This window comes from Populus alba, chromosome 7, assembly GCF_005239225.2.
Source record: "Populus alba chromosome 7, ASM523922v2, whole genome shotgun sequence".
Classification (NCBI taxonomy): domain Eukaryota; kingdom Viridiplantae; phylum Streptophyta; class Magnoliopsida; order Malpighiales; family Salicaceae; genus Populus; species Populus alba.
Window position 1 is genome coordinate 3,322,841 of NC_133290.1, and position 19,127 is coordinate 3,341,967.

The 19,127-nt window shown below is 33.0% G+C and overlaps 4 protein-coding genes across 4 annotated transcripts; 3 read left to right on the forward strand and 1 right to left on the reverse strand.

Annotated features, from left to right (window-relative positions):
• The first annotated feature begins 3,252 nt into the window (after positions 1 to 3,252).
• On the forward strand, positions 3,253 to 3,765 carry LOC118063147 (histone H4). Its single transcript, XM_035077086.2, has one exon. It carries the CDS (start codon positions 3,310 to 3,312, stop codon positions 3,619 to 3,621), a length of 312 nt encoding a protein of 103 aa, XP_034932977.1. The 5' UTR covers positions 3,253 to 3,309; the 3' UTR covers positions 3,622 to 3,765.
• A 708-nt stretch (positions 3,766 to 4,473) lies between these two features.
• On the forward strand, positions 4,474 to 8,162 carry LOC118063138 (peptidyl-prolyl cis-trans isomerase Pin1). Its single transcript, XM_035077075.2, has 2 exons — positions 4,474 to 5,001; positions 7,785 to 8,162. Exons 1-2 carry the CDS (start codon positions 4,758 to 4,760, stop codon positions 7,907 to 7,909), a joined length of 369 nt encoding a protein of 122 aa, XP_034932966.1. The 5' UTR covers positions 4,474 to 4,757; the 3' UTR covers positions 7,910 to 8,162.
• Positions 8,163 to 8,962: 800 nt separating this feature from the next.
• LOC118063137 (histone H4) lies at positions 8,963 to 9,552 on the forward strand. The gene has a single exon (XM_035077074.2). It carries the CDS (start codon positions 9,077 to 9,079, stop codon positions 9,386 to 9,388), a length of 312 nt encoding a protein of 103 aa, XP_034932965.1. The 5' UTR covers positions 8,963 to 9,076; the 3' UTR covers positions 9,389 to 9,552.
• Positions 9,553 to 10,740: 1,188 nt separating this feature from the next.
• LOC118063130 (zinc finger CCCH domain-containing protein 6) lies at positions 10,741 to 15,024 on the reverse strand. The gene is made up of 4 exons (XM_035077065.2): positions 14,638 to 15,024; positions 12,632 to 12,841; positions 12,326 to 12,450; positions 10,741 to 12,246 (listed from the first exon to the last, which is right to left on the reverse strand). The coding sequence occupies exons 1-4, from the start codon at positions 14,695 to 14,697 to the stop codon at positions 10,956 to 10,958; spliced, it is 1,686 nt and encodes a 561-aa protein (XP_034932956.1). The 5' UTR covers positions 14,698 to 15,024; the 3' UTR covers positions 10,741 to 10,955.
• Positions 15,025 to 19,127: the final 4,103 nt, after the last annotated feature.

The following is a 19,127-nucleotide window of genomic DNA, read 5'->3' on the forward strand; positions in this document are numbered from 1 at the left end:
GGACAAAAAAATAACAAAAATAAACTCATACCAAAATATAATTGGAACAATTTCAAGGGACCGTAATTATATAATTTGCGTTATTGTTTAAGTTGGAGAATCAAAGTGAATGTTTTCGAGACTTATAGTATGACACCCATATTTGTTGTGTTTTTCATTATGGTTGTTGCTCTTCCAATCCCATTCTTTTATAAGAATTTAAAATTAATTGCTATTTAAATAGACTTGGTTGTCTAAAATCAAAGTTTAATGCCAAAACTAAAAATACAAAATTTTATACTGATGAATGTACAGTAAAAATTCGACTTGTAGTAGTATATAAGTAAACTTTTGCAGAGGTTGGAAAATCTAAAACTGAAGAGATATTTTTCTTGAATCTTGAGCGGGGAGCAGAAACCAGGGAAGTCAAGACACAGAACTTTTAATATGTTCTTGTCGGGCAATAGCAATTACTTGTGTTGTCGTCAAGCTTGGAACTGAGAGCAGAAATCCAAAACAAAAACGTCAAGGAGACTAGAAGGACGGTAACCACCCGTGCTTACCATTTCCATACTAGGTTTTTATTTTTATTTTCTTAAAAACATAAAAAAAATTATTATTTTTTTTTAAAAAATTAAATTTTAAAAGAATGTGCGACTTCAAGCACGTCATTCAAGTAACATGGTGTGATGAGATGTGAGATATGTTGACTTCCTTGTCAAGATTGTCAATTTTGTTACGTTTCATTTTAAATGACCAAAATATTTTATATTAATTTAAAAAACAAAACAAAACAAAATAATTTTCATTTCATTTTAAATCTCGGTTCGTTTTGTATTTTTTGACCAAATTTCAGTCAGAATATTTCAATTTCAATTCACATGTCTCATTTCAGTCTTAAAAAACCATTGAATTAAATCGAACCTAGTTCAATTTAATTATTTAAACCACCTAGATATAAAAAGCTCTTTTTTCATTGCTATTTTCAATAACAATGATATTCATAATAATATTGAAAATTATTATTACTATTTTCATTAACAATAATATTAATTTTTTAAAGTTAGATTTATCACTAATATATATGGTTTATATTCATGTTGTTTTTTTCATGTTTATACTTTTTAAGAATTTGAGCAAAATAAGAAATGCTTTAGATCCCATTAGCCTTCATAACATTGATCTAATTTTATATTTAAAATATTTATGTTAAAATATTTTACTTTTATAATATTTTGATTTTTTTTAATTTTAATTATTTTAAGTTAAATATCTATTTAATCTTGACTATTTAGAAATATTTTAAAATTTGAAATTATATTTGTTTGACATTGTGTTTATATTGCATAATTTATAATTAATTTATCTTGAATTTGAATTATATTTTGTTGAATTATATATATATATATATATATATATATATATATATATATATATATAAAACAATATGACTTCAAAATAACATGTTGAAATATTCTGAAATTAAAACATTTCATTTTAATTAAAAAAATTAAATACTTACCCAAACAGAACCTTGTTACCTGTTAGAATGTTTAAACCACATGGTAGCTAATGTACTGTGTTGCTACGATAATATTCCATGGGCATGTAAACATGCTCTAAGTTGGCACGGTATTAGTGCACGGCTCGAGAATTTAATTATTATCGAAATAAAATATACTGTAAAAGTTTTTTCTATCTAAATTTTTTTATATTTACTGAACTATTTTACAGGCGAACTGTTAACCAAAAAAGAGAGAGATTTGGTCCATCGAACTAGTTTTTTTACCATCCAAATTTATCCAGCCTGATCAGATAATTTGGGTTGCCGAATTTATTTTGGTTTTTTACCAACTAATTTGAAAAATACTTGGTATTAATATATTATTGTAATATAATTCTTGGCATATTTAAATTATTTAAGGGAGTATTGGCACTGCGGTTGAAAAATACCTTTTTTTTAATTTTTGTTTTAAATTAGCAACAATTATCAAATTGCTAAACACCCTTTAAACTGAAAGTACAACAAATAGGTCTTGAACTTCGGATGCTCGGTTCTAAAAAAATATATATATACAAGAAATTAAAAGAAAGAGAGAAATATAAGATGGGTATCCGAATTTTTGTTCCGTTGCTCAAAATTATCTTAAAATTTCCCTCCTCTACAAGAAATTAAAAGAAAAAAAGAATGCTGAGCTCTAAATAGAAGATGAGATGATTTGCTAAAGAAGAATAATCAAGGGAATAGAGTATATATGAGGTGGAAAAACATCATCTTGGCAGGTATATCTAGAAGTAACGTTTATATATGCATTCTGAAGGATTTTATATTAACGTGCTTGAAGAGAATTGCAAGAATATTTAAAACCTCATCCAGGGTTCGAGGGCATTTGTCATATGTTCACTCAGATCATTTTTGATTGACCTTGATATATTTTTATATATAATAATAATAATAACAATTAAAATGAGTTTTTTTTTTTTTTAAAAAACCCCAACACATTGATGACCTAATTTTAACTGGGTGATGCTGAGATGACAAAGTAATTGATTTTGGTTTTTTTTATAATTTTTTTTACCCAGGTTGATCCAATTCTTAGATTAGCAGGTTAATATGATTTTTAAAATGATGGTTGATGGATAGGGCAAAGCATGATTGGAAATTATATTTATACAATATGGTAATTACGGATAAGAAAAAAAATTGAAAAACAAAATAATAATAATAAAAAAAACAAACCATGAAAAAAATAGATTAAACCGATTATAATTTATAAAAAATCAACCGGTTTAGTTTGGTTTTATAAACATGAAACTGCAAAAACTAAACCGAACCCGAACAAAAAAAACAAAAAAATCTGAGCCAAATCAGTTTGGAATGGTTTTTGTTCTAAAATAACACAACTAAAATTATTCCAATAATTGGGGGATGAATTTAAAGTTTTCCCATAATCTCAATGCGTGACCTAAAAACCCTCTCATGGGCTCACTGGGCTCACTCCACGGTCCAATTACAGAACCCATAACAGTGTCATGGTGTCGAGATTAAAGCGCCCTTCTTAATTTTTTGACTTGCCAAACGCGGCAAAGGCTAAAAAAAATCCATTTTCACTCCCCAAGAAAACCACGATCCCGCTCTCATCGTTTCCACCAATAACATTCAAGCACTCAAATCCAACAGCCCAAAACCCAAACCCCACGCCTCACACGGATCGCTGCTTGATCCAACGGCCAACCTTTCACCTATCTCTCAATAAAACAGGCCACAGATCATTACATCCCAGATAAAAAAAAATCAAGAAATCTAGAGTGAAAAAAGAAGAGGAAAAAATGTCAGGGAGAGGAAAAGGAGGAAAGGGACTGGGAAAGGGAGGAGCCAAGAGGCATCGTAAGGTTCTTCGAGATAACATTCAGGGCATCACCAAGCCTGCGATTCGTCGGCTGGCTAGGCGTGGCGGAGTCAAGCGTATCAGTGGGCTTATCTATGAAGAAACCAGAGGTGTCCTCAAGATCTTCTTGGAGAATGTGATTCGTGATGCAGTCACCTACACAGAGCATGCTCGCCGCAAAACAGTGACTGCAATGGATGTTGTATATGCTTTGAAGAGACAGGGCCGTACTTTATATGGTTTTGGTGGTTGATTTGGTGATTCATGTACTATTGGGTTTTAGGTCTTTTAGAACTGGGTTGTGGATGGCTGTATCTCCTGCTATCCAAGTTTCATGTATCTATGTGTTTCTGTTTTAATGCTTGAATGAATGGCTATTAACTTGTGTTTCTGTTTCCCTTCTGCTTCTTATGATTCGCTTCAATTCTGTGAGCCCTCAATGTCTCGAAACAAGGTCGCGAGCCGATCTGTTTGGCTTCATGATACATACGGGGAAGGAGGTCCTGCCATGGGAGATTAAGCATGTATTGGCCGAATAAATCAGTGTGATTGAGCCAAAAACTTGGCTGAGCTCAAAAGGACCGAGACTAGTCTGTCCAGTGTTTGCTTAGACCCTGTTTGAATTTGATATTTTTTTTCCCTTTTTAGTTTTTGTGATTTTGGATGTTAATATTAAAAATAAATAAATAAATAAATCTTAAAAAACTAAAATATTATTTAAATACATTTAAAAAATAAAAAAATAATTTCTATTATACTTACAAACACCGTATCATCGTAGGCCCAGCCCATGTACCCATTAGACGGCCCATTTCCTCATTCTCTACACTAATTTTACGTTAAAAGAACTTTTTGGCACTCTGATCTTGGTATTTTCAAAACTTGCAATTCAATAATGTTCTTATTGAACATAAAAAACAGACCAAAGTATACGATTTTTTTTGTAATTATCTATAATAATAATAATAATAATTATTATTATTATTTCTGCTGCTGCTGTTGTTATTTTATAAATACATTTTATTGTTATAATATCTTAAGCTAGCTTATCAATTTATTAATTAACAGTATTTTATCAAAGTTAACCTAATTAACGTGTCTCAAAAGACATCCCTTACATCAGGCAAAAGCTAGAAGATAACCTATGACATCAAAGCCACAAGGCATTATAAACCCAAGACGGATATAAAGAGAAAAAACCCTACAAGGAAGAAAAAGCACTGCGCTCACACACACAAAATCAAACTCAAAAGAGCAGCAAAAATAGATTCAGATCGAAAGAGAAAGAAAGATTCGATCTCACAAGAAGATCGAAACCGAGCACAACCATCCAAGCCAAAGCACAAAGAAACCCACAAAGAGAGCGAAAAGCACAAAAAGAGACCTAAAATGGCATCATCTGCATCAGGGACTCAAGTTCGAGCATCACACATCCTAATAAAACACGAGGGTTCAAGAAGGAAGGCATCATGGAAAGACCCAGAAGGTCGTGTGATAAAAAACACGACAAGGGATAGTGCTATTTCTCAACTCAAAGCAATTAGAGAGGATATTGTTTCTGGAAAGGCTAAGTTTGAGGATGTCGCTTCTAGAATCTCTGATTGTAGCTCTGCTAAACGTGGCGGCGATCTCGGTTAGTTCTTTTTCGTGGTTTTTTTTTTTGTTTTTTTGCAAGATATTTTTTTAGGTTGCTTTACTTTTAGTCATTTAATGAATTGTAATTTGGAGATTTTAGCTCTTAGGGGTGTTGTGGTTAGATTAGGAAGATTAAAGTGAGGTTTAGTCATTGTGATTTGTTGCTGAAACCTGTGTGATGCTTGCAATTAGTGTTGGAACTGAATGGGGATGTTTCTTTGGCTTTAAGTTTGGAATATCTGTGTGTTGTTTGATGGGATATAAGATTTTTTGTTTGTATTGGGTATGTATGAAATGGGTAGTGGTTGTTTTCTTGGTTAGTGCTAGTTGGTGAATTTGATTTTACTAGAAGATTAAGTACGGTGAGGTTACAGAAATTTAGTGTTCCGGGGTGAAAATTATTTGGCAGTGACATAAGTTACCGGGACCAATTTTTGTATTCTGCAGTGAAATTAGTTACTCGGGCCAATTTTGTGCTATGCTGTTACTAAAGTGCTTAACTCCTTGGTATTGAGGGTAGAAATGTTTGATATAGAAAATCAAGTCTCACACCACTGATGTAATAGGTTGTTATTATGGATGTTTTAAATGGCTGAGAGTTGAATTTTGTGCTTGTATGTACCTTTGGTAAAGGCTGGATTAAGCAAGATGATCCAACACTTGCTCACTTGTGGAGCTGCTATGATTCCTTTTGATAAATTTGTTAATCGTTTTGCTTTATGACATGCTCTTTATTAAAATGAACATAATTTGAAACAAATTGAGTCGATTTTCATGCACTTTTGTTCAAAGCATCCATGGGATTGCTTTTGCATCAACATATTTGAGATAGCTAATGATGAAGTGATCAATTTAATAAATGATAATGAGAGAAGTACTTGATGAAATGTCTGGAAAGAGTACAATGCTTTCATTGTTGACCTTTAAACCTCCAAGCTCATGCTTTGTGATTACTTTAAGGTGTAATCAAACCTAGATGCGTTCTGCAGAATAGGATGTGCTTTGTATTTTGATTCTTTCTTTGTGTGATAATGGCTTATGTTGCTTAACATACTGGATAAATTTATGAACTGGTCTCCAGAGACCTATTTCACAACATATGCAAGCATTCCATGTTTTCATTCTTCCTTTTTCTCAAGTATCTGAACCTGGAGTTCACCTCTTTGGTGTTTTAATTCAATTATGCTATTGTTTTTATATGATGGTTTTGGAAAAATCAGGGAAAGGATTAAGAGAGAACCTTCAAGAAAAGAATATGTACTAGGTTCTTAATATATTTCTTTCAGGACATTTGATCTACATTCTACTAAACTAGAACTCCGCTCAATCCCAAAAGAAATCTAACCCTTAATACCAAATTAGTTCTGCATTTGTTGTGAGATGAGTGACATTAAGCTTGTGCATATGTGACAGAACATAGTAAAATAAAATTTGTTTACACTGACACTTTATAGGAGGCTGCATGAATAATTTCAAAGAAATTGAGCCAAGAAGGTTGTTCTTCTCTTTGACTTACAGCATCTATCGAATTGCTGTTGCATTAACACATTTGAGATAACTAGATATGAACTTGTAAATTCAATAAATGAGAACAAGAATTGCTTGGTAATAGAAGTCTTCAAATACTATGATGCCTTTACAATGAGAGTATACCTCTAAGCTTGTTGTTTGTAGTTGCCTTTAAATTTTATTAAATGATGTATTTTTTGGGAACGCATGCTCACCTCTTGATTTGTCACGTAGCTCACAGTTTTACACTGATAGATTCCTGGTTTAGCCATGATTAGTTAGGTGTGACCATGTTTTTGTGAGCCACATTTTCTCTCTCTTTCCTGCCTCTAGGAGCAGAACCAGAAGTTCATCTCTGTTGTGGTTAATTATGTGTTACCCTGCTCTTAGTACGCGTTGCCGTTGCCATTGCAGTTGCCAGTATGAATTTGATCAGGTTAGGTTCATAAAATTTGTGTATTTGATAAACTATCAAGTGTACAAGGGTAAATGCCACCTTTTGCCACTAAACTCTTGTTTCTTGTAAGATTTTTGCCTGTGCACGAGTTTATTTGTATGGATTCCATCCTTTTAACTTGTGATTCTGTTAAGGACTGTCTTTTTGTCTAACTCTGTTCGTTTGAGTGCCACATGTTGGTCAATCAGTCACTGAACTACGAGAAAATGATGACGTGTGGAATTTTTAAAAAGAGGCAAAAAAAAAGAAAAGCAAAAAGAAAGAAAAGAACAAAAAGAAACATGTTTTCTTAAAATTATTAGAACCTAATCCACAAAAAACAATTCAGCTTCTTCTTTTTAGACCAAAGAACGACCTTTAATTAAGACAGAAGAGGAATTCTACTAGATAATCAACCTATTTCTCCACAATCATCTATTTTCTACCAAGCTCAAAGCTTTAACTCCACCCCGCCCAATTAAGCTTTTGTTCAGGTTTATGGTGGCTAGTTAACCACCAGTGTCCAAATGGATACTTGGTCATCATATCAAATTTGTTGAAACCAGCTTGATGTATTTGCGACCTTAGCAACATGTGTGTGCGTGCATGTCTGATGAGAACAAAGCTAAGAGAGTTTTATACTTTGTTGGGAAGCCGCATAATCTTCATGATGTGATCTTTGCTATATTATTGCCTCCTGGCCTTTGTAAACATAATTGCTGATATTTTAGTTTCAACTTAGATTCTGTCTATTTTGGTTATATATAGTTTTATCTGTATCATCTCATCATCAAATGTATTGGTCTAAATAAAACTCCATGTTAATATTTCTACAGGGCCCTTTGGTCGAGGCCAGATGCAGAAGCCTTTTGAAGAGACCACCTTCTCTCTTAAGGTTGGCGAGATAAGTGACATAGTGGATACTGACAGTGGAGTTCACATCATCTTGAGGACTGGCTAATCATGCAGGGTGATCATGGCGTGTATTGAACAAATATTCGATGTACTTTGCAAACATATTCAAGCATTTACAGGATTGGTTTTGCTTTCATTTAATTCCAGAATGATCACATAGTGGTCCTACCTGTTTGGTCATTCTTATCGTGTTGAATTGGTTCTTGACTCATTAAGGCATCATCCCCTGACTCAGTTCAGGCTCGTGTGCTTGGGATTGTATTCCTTCTGAATGATTTCTGGGTGTGCTTTGGGTGAAATTTAACCGACTCTCTAATAATAGCTTCATTGGAATGAATGGATCCCACAGATAATTTTATATTTAACTAGCTGTTAGTTCGTGCCCTAAGTAGAGGTTATCAACAAGAAAGACATGGATAAATAGCACTAAAAGATTGCAGTGGTTACAATAAGTTCTGGTGTTGTTAATGATCCTTTTGGCCCTCTAGTGCTAAATTATCAATTCAGGGGCTGTATATATTAAGGTATTTGATTTCATGCTGCAAGTATTTTTTTAATTTTTTAATTTAATTATATAATAACAATATTGTTTTTTGTTAAAAAATGAATAATTTAAACTCCATTAAAAAATTATACTATGCACTATTTAAAACACTACAAATTGAAGAAAAGAAAATGTTACAAACGGACTTAGTTCTTCTGTATTGGTCGTTAACGTTTTGTAGTGTAAAAGTACCCTATTTAAAATGCTATTTAGCTAGAGTCACTAAATGTTTTAGTGTGAAAATACCTTTTATTTTTTTTAACAACACAATACGCTAGCGTATAGTAATCCTTTATCCTGTTTTTCTCCTTATCCGTTAGATCGATTCTAACAAACGGTTATTACAAAATCACCAGCTTGACGCGGATTAAACCATGGATAGAACATAATCCTACGGATATTACAGCTAGAAGGAATCCATGCTGGCAATCTCAGGCATCCTCGTTAAACATCCGTTAGATGATAACCAACCAACGGTGGATATTAAACCACCAAAAACACAAATCTGCTCTACCGCCAAAACAACTGCCTTTTCTGAAGACCTCTGCCTCGTATAAATACCCGGCCAAACCTGCAAATCACCATTCAAGCGCATAGAAAAAGCGAAAAAGCTCTCAACTGTTTGATTTTCCGAGAAAATAATCAAGTTTCGCAGGAAAGTTTGCGACGATGTCGGGAAGAGGAAAGGGCGGAAAGGGGCTGGGAAAGGGAGGTGCAAAGAGGCACAGGAAGGTGTTGAGAGATAACATCCAAGGAATCACAAAGCCAGCAATTAGAAGGCTAGCAAGAAGAGGAGGTGTGAAGAGAATTAGTGGGCTGATTTACGAGGAAACTAGAGGGGTTTTGAAGATCTTCCTCGAGAATGTGATTCGTGATGCTGTTACTTACACAGAGCATGCGAGAAGAAAGACTGTCACTGCCATGGATGTTGTCTATGCTCTTAAGAGGCAAGGTCGTACTTTGTATGGGTTTGGGGGTTAGGCTTTAACGGGTCTTCTATTTTGTTTGTTTTGATTTCATTTGCGTAGGAATTTAGATCTTCTATGGGCTGGAAATGAAAAATAGGATCTGTAATTGAAACAATTTGTTAATCCTGATTCAGCTGTTGCCATTTTAGGCCAAAATTGTTTCCTTCATTTTAATTATTTTTGGTCTTGATGCTACAAAAAGCTTCGATAAGTGGTTTCTTTTGAGATTTGAGAAATTGGGCTACAAGGGTTTATGAGATTAATAGAAATGGTTAGGAATTAAGAGAAGCGAAGGGGAAAAGGCAGAGAAGAGACCAGATGTTAACAAATTTCATGTCGATTATATTTTTATTCATCTGATATCTCATTTTTTTTAGTTGTTTTGGAAAGAGAGAGTACCGCGATAGATCAAAATCTTTCAGTTTGGGGAAAGTTTAAGGGTGTGTTCATTAACACAATTTTTTTCTTTTAGTTTTAGAGTGTTTTTAGAATTATTTTAGCTTTTATGTGGTTTTAAAAAATAAGTTTAAGAAAAAAATTGCTAGTTTTGGTTTTTTTTAAAAAGTATATATTTGATTTAAATTGTTATAATATGAATTTTTATATGCAAAATAAATAAATTTTTTTTGTTTTTTTATGAAAGAAAAGTAAGTTATTTAACTTTTTACAAAATTGAAACACAATTATATATAAAATTTATTATAAAAAATATAAACTATTTAATCAATTAAACAATATTTTCTACATGGTTCAATAAAAAGTAGCAATTTATACAATATTAAATTATATAAAATATAAATTGTTGTTTGTAAGTGTCTTTGTGGTTATTTTTTATTTAAAAATATATTAAAATAAATTTTTAAATTTTTTTTTTAATATCAACACATTAAAATAATTTGAAAATGATAAAATATATTAATTTAAAATAATAATAATAAAAAAATAAATTTATCTAAAGGTAAAAAATAATTTTTAAGAAAATGATTTTTTGAACTTTCATTTTCTTTTTTTGTTATGAAAGTTAATTAATGAAACATTTTTTATTTGAAGAAAAATTTGATTTAATTTTTTAAAAAATATTTTTTTATTTTATACAAAAAATATTTTTAAAAGTTATAAAAAATTAAACTATCTTGTTATTTGTTGATTATATTAAATTTAATATTTAATTTATTATTATTATTATTATTATATATTTAATACTTAATTGTTTTTAATTTTATCTTTTAAAATTTATTTAACTTGATTATTATATTAATTTTAATATTTGTTTTATTGAAAATAAAACCCAAGTAAAAACGCTAAATCGAGCCGAGTCGATCTCTCAATAGGTCTTATACCATGTACATGTCATAGATGCAGTGGTTGATGTGAAAATTTATTGCAAAACTCATCTGATTTGATAAATAAATAAATAAATAAAAGAAAATCCATTTGGCGATGCCAGGCCATTAGCTCATTTTCTTTTCTTGACAAAACCAATACCTCTTAAACCCACCCTGTACAACATGCTCAGAATTGATTTCCAGGTTTATTTTCTCGTGCTCAGCTCTGGTCCAAAGTTAATGCAACGGGCCAGCTCAAGTCCTCCCGGCAGTGATTTCCCCGCTAAATTTCATTTTCTTTGCGACTTGGAGCTTCGAATCACCACTACCAGTCTGAAACTGGAATGACATATCATGCTGGAATGGGCAATCAGAGCCATTCCGGCATCCCTTGGGAGTTTTAAAATACATGCATGGCTTCTGAAACTTGGGCTTCGATTCTCTGTTTTTCGAGTTTTGTATCGATTCTGGGTTTTGAGTTTGATTATAATAATGACTTCCATTATGGAACAGATTTCGATCCTTCGTTTCTTTCTTTGCCGTTCCATGTTCCTTTATGAGGTTCTTAATGTAGCTCACATCCTTCACAAGGTTAGTTTTCTTTCCTCCTTGAGGACCATTGATGGGCTGTTTAGGCCTCTTAACCAGAGTGGATTTCACCAAATCAAACATTGGGTTGGGATGGATGTCTTTGAAATAAGATATTTGGGGTGTTTTTGATTCTCTAGGCACAAGGCTTGGTGCAGTTTGCATTGAATTAGATGCAGAAAACATGTTCCCAACTGGTGGCCTAGGTGCTGAGGCTTTGCCAGGTTCTTGAATGGGCACAGGAATAGGTGAAGCAACTCCTGATCCAGTTGCTGGAACAGCATCCTGATGCATAGAAGTTCTAGTTACTGTCGTTTGTACCTGACTAAGTTGGTGTTGCAGGCTTCCATCATAAGGCATTGATGGAAAATGCACTGCGGGTTTTGGACAGGGCATGGGAATCTGACCCATTGGCTTTGACCAGGCCAACTCCTTACCGGGTAGGTGCTGCAAGTTTCCATTATCAGGGGATGGTGCTGAAACCATGGCAGGTTTTGCATACAATGGGGACCTGGAGCTGGAAACTGGCCTAGATGTAACAGGAAGTGTTTGATTGCCACTGATAAGTTTGTCAACCATTTTTGGGTCGCTAAAGATTTTAGCAAGTAAATCAGTGTCAATCAAGCCTCCCTGCTCCTTGCTTTTTATGATAGCAGTAACAGCAGCAGAAGCTGCTGTGATTGGATGAGTACCTGGATCAGGTAATCTTCCGAGTTCTGGTTTTTGACTTGCAGGTGGATTTAGAGCAGGGGTGTTGCTCTTTGAAGAGTTCAGGATTCCAGATGACAATAAAACTGGTGGCAATGATGGTGACAGGGAAGTTGTGGGGTTTTTTAGTGGTTCTGTCAAAGCAGCAGGCATTTCTGCAGCTTCCTCTTCTTCTACAGGAATGAGAGGGATATTTGGAGTGAGGCTATCATCATAATTTTCCTCTTCCACGTCTAAAGAAACAGCAGGGCTACACAGAAAAGAATGTGAGGCCTAGTCAGATGAAGATGATTTACAGAATCTTGGTTTGCAAAAATAAGAAATTTTACCTGGGAGGAACAGAAGAAGGGCGTGGATAAACTGCTTCAAGAACTCTCATTTCCCTCAGTTTTTGAGCCTCTGACTCCTGGCTTTCTTCTCCATCCGTGACACGCCAGTTGTAATTCACAACAAACTGTTTTCAGACGAGAAAAGCCAGCAGTTGGGGTTTTAATAATTCAATCACTTGACACCACATTCTACATCCTAAAGGTCTAATGACATTAAGTTATCACATCACGATGTCACCACATGGTGCATAAGAAACAGCATATTTATGCAAGTAGAAGGGAAAATAACTGAGAAAATCTGCTTACGTTGGGTGGGCACTTCCATTGAACCCTAGGAAAGCAGGATAATTCCTTTATATATGGATTCAAAAAATGAGTGCCTTCAAATCCAGGGGGGAGGTCATTCGAATCCTTACTGCTTGAAATCGGCAAAAGCCGCGATGCATTTTTCTGGAGAAGATCTCGGACTTGTCCACCAACTTCTGAAGGACAATCCTCAGATAGAAACAGCCTCACCTATTAAACATCAGAAACAAGTCCTTAACAAGAAATAAATACCCAGTGACATTTAGAAACCCTATTTCATTACATTAACATAAAAGGGAATCATCTAGGGGCACTCAAAAAACTGAGAGCAAGATAAACTGCTTAAGAATTAGTTAGAAGACTGCAGACAGTTATCAGCTCAATCAGCACAAGTAAAAACTAGGGCACCAGTAAATTCTCAAACAACTATGATATGACCTAGAAAACAACACTGTCATGGTGAAAATCTAATTGTCAACAAAAGCATTATGGCAGTGTGAACAAGCAACGTTTATACAAATCCGAACTAAATGAACCACCTAATAAAATCACATTAGCAAGATTAACTTGGTTCACAAGATCCTGAATACACACTACAAACCTGGATGCTTTTTCACCCCAATCAACTCCTGCTATTTTGACAAATGAGCACACTCAATTATGAAAACATAAATGACTGGATGCACTAGACAATTAATTCCTGATTATATTGTTTGCAGTTCTTCTCTCATACTATAATTGAAAAATCAAAGATCAGAAATCAAATCTCCAGCAACTAATCCACTTATATATTAAGAGCATTTTAAAAAGGTTCCACACCTCCAAATATTTCCAATGGTCCTATGAAGCATCTCAATAGTGCTTGCTAATGATCTACAAGAAAATTCAATTCAGATTCAAATGGTGCAAATGAGAGAGCAATTTGTAGATCAAAGAAAGGACTTTGGTTAAGGACTTCAGACACAATGCCCAGCTACACCAATAATAGATGAGAGGAACAATATTTACCCCTCCAGATGCAAAAGGTAGTCTTCATCTCCACTTGCAACCTAAAATTATAGGTTTTATGGTACACTCTTCCCATGCACAACAAACTATCAGGACAGAAAGAGATTCTGATGCAATCATGCAAAACCAATTTCTACAAGGAGAAGTTTAGGACACCTTCTTCTTACAGCCTATACCACATTACAGGCATGACTTTGTACATTGGAAAGGCCCTCCAAATGCGTTGATTATAATAAATTGACATTAATTTACAGGAAACACCAATCGAATCCATTTTGAACTCAAAACTAAAACCTTATCAAACATGCCGTGATGTATCACTAAGCAAAAGAGCTGAAACATATATTCAAACCAAAGTACAGAAAAGCAGAGCTCGAGTATTTCCACATTCTCTTTTACCATTTCATCATGTTAAAGCTGACTGGATTGTTTTCATCTGTTTGTGCCGAAGTGCAGCATAAGCATTTAAATTTAGAATGGATTAACAATCTGAGAGATAAAAAAAATTAATTCTTGTCTCCTAGAACAATTATTTACCTATCATCTTTGTTTCTTCCTAATAAGTCAAGTGTGTTTTATGGCTAACAGGATTGCTTAACTAACCATCCTCTACTTTTCCAGTTCTTATGCATTTTTCTTCATTTCTTTTCAACAAAGTTTGTATCTTTTATCACATGAAAGATTACAGTTAAAGCCATTTTTTTCGATTCTGACACAAGATTGTGTACTTCAACTGAGTGCTTGAAGGGGATATAGCATCAAAGAAAAGTTCTTCAAGCAACTCCCTTCCTCTAATGCTGCAATCAGATCCAATACCCTTAATTCCTTCAGGGGCTGTATCATCAGATCCCCATTAAAGCAGATCATTATCTCATTAATTAATTAAGATAACACTATTACACACATCCAGATATTAATCGCTTGCTGTATCAGATTTAAATTTGGACTATTTGAGAAATGAAAGAAGAAAAAGATTAATAAAATAATTACAGGTATACCTGAGAAAGATAAAGACCTGGTGCCCACGAAACCCTGTTTGATTTCCTCGATCGCTTCATATCACTAAATCTAAAATCCTTTTCTCTTCAAATCAAATCAAGTTTTATCAACTATTTTTCGATTTCAGTAATAGTAACTGAAACAGTTTAATCAGATTTTTTTTTCAGATTTCAAAAACAAATAGTCCACCACGTCGATATTTTTTTGAACAAATTCTCTGATGATTTTCGCGAAAGACGAAGATATATATATATATAAGACAGAAGCGTCTGTAGAAGGAAGCGGGGAGGAGGAGAGCAGATGGATAAAAGGAGGAATCAACCCGCCAGAGAGGACGGTGGTTATCGTTCCGGAGCGTGTTTGAGAATATAGTTACTGTTTTTTTAAAAAAATTATTCTTGAAACATTAAAATGATTTAAAATATATAAAAAAATTTAATTTTTTTTTAAATAATTTTTTTAAAAACACATATCCCCGTTTCCAAACGCGGACTCGGAGCTCGGCCTGTAATAGCTTACTTATTTTAACCTAATTAGATGGTAGATCAAGGCAAGTCTAGGATAAAGGAGCAGCCAAGTTAATTTAAATTAATTCTATTCTATTCTATTTTATTTTAAAAAATTAATAGGTTTTTCTCGAACAGAACAAATTTTAAGACCATGTTACACTAGCCCCCCCCTTTCTTTCTTTTTTTTTTTTATTATTAAAACCCTATTTATAACTTTTTTCTTTTTGAAAGATTAGACATCGCATATAAAGTTGGCAAGTGGTGATGAGTTGGTGGCTAATAGTTGGTCCACCTGTCTGCTCTCATCTTTTCTTTTGTTTGATTTTGACTATCCAATTTTATTAATAATCTCCACGTATCTTTATTCCTGGCTGGATCCACACGTCGGAATTTTATTCTTGCCTCGTTAATACTCAATTATGTGAAAGCTTAATCTTGTTAAACTAACTATTATGATAATAATCGTACGTGAACCCAAACTTGAAGTTATGCTCTTGAGTTGACAGTCATTAAAGTATATTTTGGAGAGTTAATTATAGTTTAATCTTTGTTGTTTTTCAAAATTAATCAATTGTAGTCTTGGTTTAGTATTATTTTTCTTAAAGAACAGTATTTTCTTTCATGAATGAATTTTTCAATAGAAAAAAAGTCTTTTCTAGTTTTAGAAAATAAAAAATTATATTGAAATTAAATATATGATTTTTTAAATAATGAGAACTAATCAATAAATCTTTTGAATCACATAAATAATCTCAAATTCAATTTTTTTAATTATTATTAATATGAGTGTCTAGGCTAACTTGTATGCACTTCGATTAATTATATGGATCCTAAAATTAATGACTGTATAAGTTTTCAATGACCCTAAAATTTATAAAATTCAAACTGGTAACTTCTAGATAACAAATCTAAAAGTTGAGTAGTTGAATTATATCTCTTAGAACTAATTCAATTCAATTCTTATGATTTATATAAATAATTTTTTTTAATTATTTTTTTTTAATATTTTTCCTTTTCTCCTCCTAGTATAACTCAAAATCAAAATCAATTCAACACGGAAAAGGGTCAAGAGAATCACAATTACATTTTGATAATTATTTTTATGTATTTCCTTTCCAATAAAGTTCCTTGACCACCCGGGTACATGAGTATTGAGTGATGCGTCACTTGGGCCCTGGGGGAGAATTTTCCTTAAACAAGGTTGTAATTGGAGGCCTAATTGTGATTTCCAACTTGGACGGTTCATTTCCGAGAGCTTTCTTAGACTGAAAAAATCATGAGACCATCAGAAGCCCAATCCCCGAGCCTGGAAATTTAACTTCAGGCGCTGCTGTGGCGGAGTTCTTGATCGGATTTGATGCTAATTTCTTCTAAAGATTGAGATAACAATCGATATGTGAAAGAATCAAGGATCAAATGATTTTAGTTACCACGTATATCCATGCTAATTAAATGATAAATAAAAAAGAATTTGAAAGTTCTACATCCAAAGTTGAAGAATCAAGTCGATAATTTACGATCTGTCTTCCTCCACCTTGACAACCCCTCCTCCCCCTTGTACGGTCCTTATTTTGAAACGCTCAAGCTTACGTGACAATTTTTCTACTGTTGATCCTTCAACACTGCGCTGTGAGCTTGAATCCATCTTCAAGTCTCTTGACACGCGCGTCTCTATGAACATCAAACTTCTCTAAATTCAACTGGTTTTTGAAACGCTCAAGCTTACGTGACAATTTTTCCACTGTTGATCCTTCATCACTGCGCCGTGAGCTTGAATCCACCTTCAAGTCTCTTGACACGTCTCTATGAACATCAAACTTCTCTAAATTCAACTGGTTTTTGAAACACTCAAGCTTACGTGACAATTTTTCTACTGTTGATAGTTCATCACTGCGCCGTGAGCTTGAATCCACCTTCAAGTCTCTTGACACGTCTCTATGAACATCAAACTTCTCTAAATTCAACTGGTTTTTGAAACACTCAAGCTTACTTGATAATTTTTCTACTGTTGATCGTTCATCACTGCGCCGTGAGCTTGAATCCTCCGGTGTTTCTTGTTCTCCACCGGCCTCCATTGTGGTCGCAGGTGCGTATTCGTCTGCTGATCTCTCTTCAGGACCACAAGTTTGTCGTGCCATATTGTCTGAGTTCACAGTACTGAATGAGGATTGAGCAGGCTGTGATGAGTGTACTCCTGGTAGCTAGTAGCTGTTAAAGGGTCTTGTTGGCTGAGGAAAATCAATCGTCTTGTTTGGTGTGATTGGAAGGTATCGGGATGGCCCTGCTAGCATATATAGTACTGCATGGTTTGGGCTTGTGGTTCCTAGTAGGACCTGGTCGGCATTTCATAGGTCAAACGTTTTTAACTCTGAAATAGAGTGAAATGATCAAACAAGAAGAAATAGTCATCCTATTTTTAATTCTGGTTGGTATATCTGACAAGCACCATTAATATCTGCGTTGACACCTTCTATGCAAAAACACACGACAAACTGCGACGAATTTCAAAGGGATTTTAGTAAATTGTGTTCTAGTTAAGTTTAGAAACATATATATAATTCTTAAAATTCGAAAATTCTGATCTACACCAATACTACCCTATTTTTATATTTTTTTCATGTGGATCGGTTATAAAAAATCAAATTTATTTTTCATGTCCTATCTTTCTTCTTCTTCTTCTTCTTTTTTTGTAAGAGTTCTCTCTTGTTTTTAATTATCATTTATATTCCTATATCATTTTTTCATATTGTTTTAAGATTCCTTTCTGTGCTGAGAAATTGTTCTTGTGTTTATTTCTTACAAATATTTTTATTAAAAAAATATTATATTTATATATTTTTTTTTATATAAAAGAATTATATTTCTATTTTTTATTTACTTGATATCAGCTACTCAATGTTATTAAACCTAACTCGGTAAATTAACTTAGTAATTTTATTATCTAGAATTCGGTACAAAATTATTAAGATAAAAATTGATTTGATTAAACCCAATTGTTTAATGAATTAATTTATAATACAGTTGAACAAGTAAAAATTAAGTTTGACTTTTGATTTTTTGAAAAAATACTTGAAACAATAAATTTTAGAGTGACTTATAAAGAGTGTGTTTGTTTTTGCTTTTGTGGTTGAGGTTGTAGTTGGGTACAACCCATTTATACACAAACCTCAACTACAAAAAAGCTATTTTTTTTTTGTTTTTTTTTTGTTTTTTAATGGATCCCACACCTAAACCTAAACCTCAATCTCCATCTCAAATACAAACACACACTTAGACGGAGTCATAGACCAAACCTATTTTAATAAATCATGGTAAGATGAACATTTCGTACAAAAATGAGGGATAGAAGTGGTGATTTTGCCTAAGTTTATTCATGACTTTTCTTCAGAAAGTCTTTATGACTTTTCTCCTGCAGCCAAGTGGGACCGGCTTACAAAGGAAATTCGTTGGGTCACAGCAGAACCTTGAAGAGTCAATGAACTTAATTCAAGACCTCGTGCACGTCTCCATCAATTTTTTTTTTTATTATTAATATAAATATTCGGACTAGTTTACATATATTTTAATTAATTTTATAAATTTTAAAAATTAATAATTATTTAAACTTTTAATAATTCTAAAATTTATAAAACTTGAATTTATAAATTTTAACTTTTAAAAAAACAAAATTAAAATTGGAGTAACTAAATTATATCTGTAGAACTATTTCTTATTTATTCATATCGACGGACCTAATTGATAACAGTTTTTCCCCATTTGATTGCTGCCACGTACAGTCGAAACCATTTATTAACAAAAAGAAGTTGTTTGTGCAGATATGAAAAGTATGATGTCTCTGATTGATTTGTCACTTAAAAAATACATTTTTGGATCATAGAACATTAGCCAGCTAAAAGTTAAAACTAGAGTTTTTAACCCTGATATCGCCCGCTAAAAAAAATGTAGTTATAATTATTATTTAAATATTTTTTATTTAAAAA

Excerpts from the sequence above, each read along its gene's own strand:
- LOC118063130 (XM_035077065.2), bottom strand. The coding sequence starts at position 14,697 with ATGAAGCGATCGAGGAAATCAAACAGGGTTTCGTGGGCACCAGGTCTT. Across the intron at positions 12,842-14,637 it reads CAGGTCTTTATCTTTCTCAG|GTGAGGCTGTTTCTATCTGA; the intron begins GTATACCTGTAA and ends GATGTTTAATAG. Across the intron at positions 12,451-12,631 it reads AATGGAAGTGCCCACCCAAC|TTTGTTGTGAATTACAACTG; the intron begins GTAAGCAGATTT and ends GTCTGAAAACAG.
- LOC118063137 (XM_035077074.2), top strand. The coding sequence starts at position 9,077 with ATGTCGGGAAGAGGAAAGGGCGGAAAGGGGCTGGGAAAGGGAGGTGCA.
- LOC118063138 (XM_035077075.2), top strand. The coding sequence starts at position 4,758 with ATGGCATCATCTGCATCAGGGACTCAAGTTCGAGCATCACACATCCTA. Across the intron at positions 5,002-7,784 it reads TAAACGTGGCGGCGATCTCG|GGCCCTTTGGTCGAGGCCAG; the intron begins GTTAGTTCTTTT and ends ATATTTCTACAG.
- LOC118063147 (XM_035077086.2), top strand. The coding sequence starts at position 3,310 with ATGTCAGGGAGAGGAAAAGGAGGAAAGGGACTGGGAAAGGGAGGAGCC.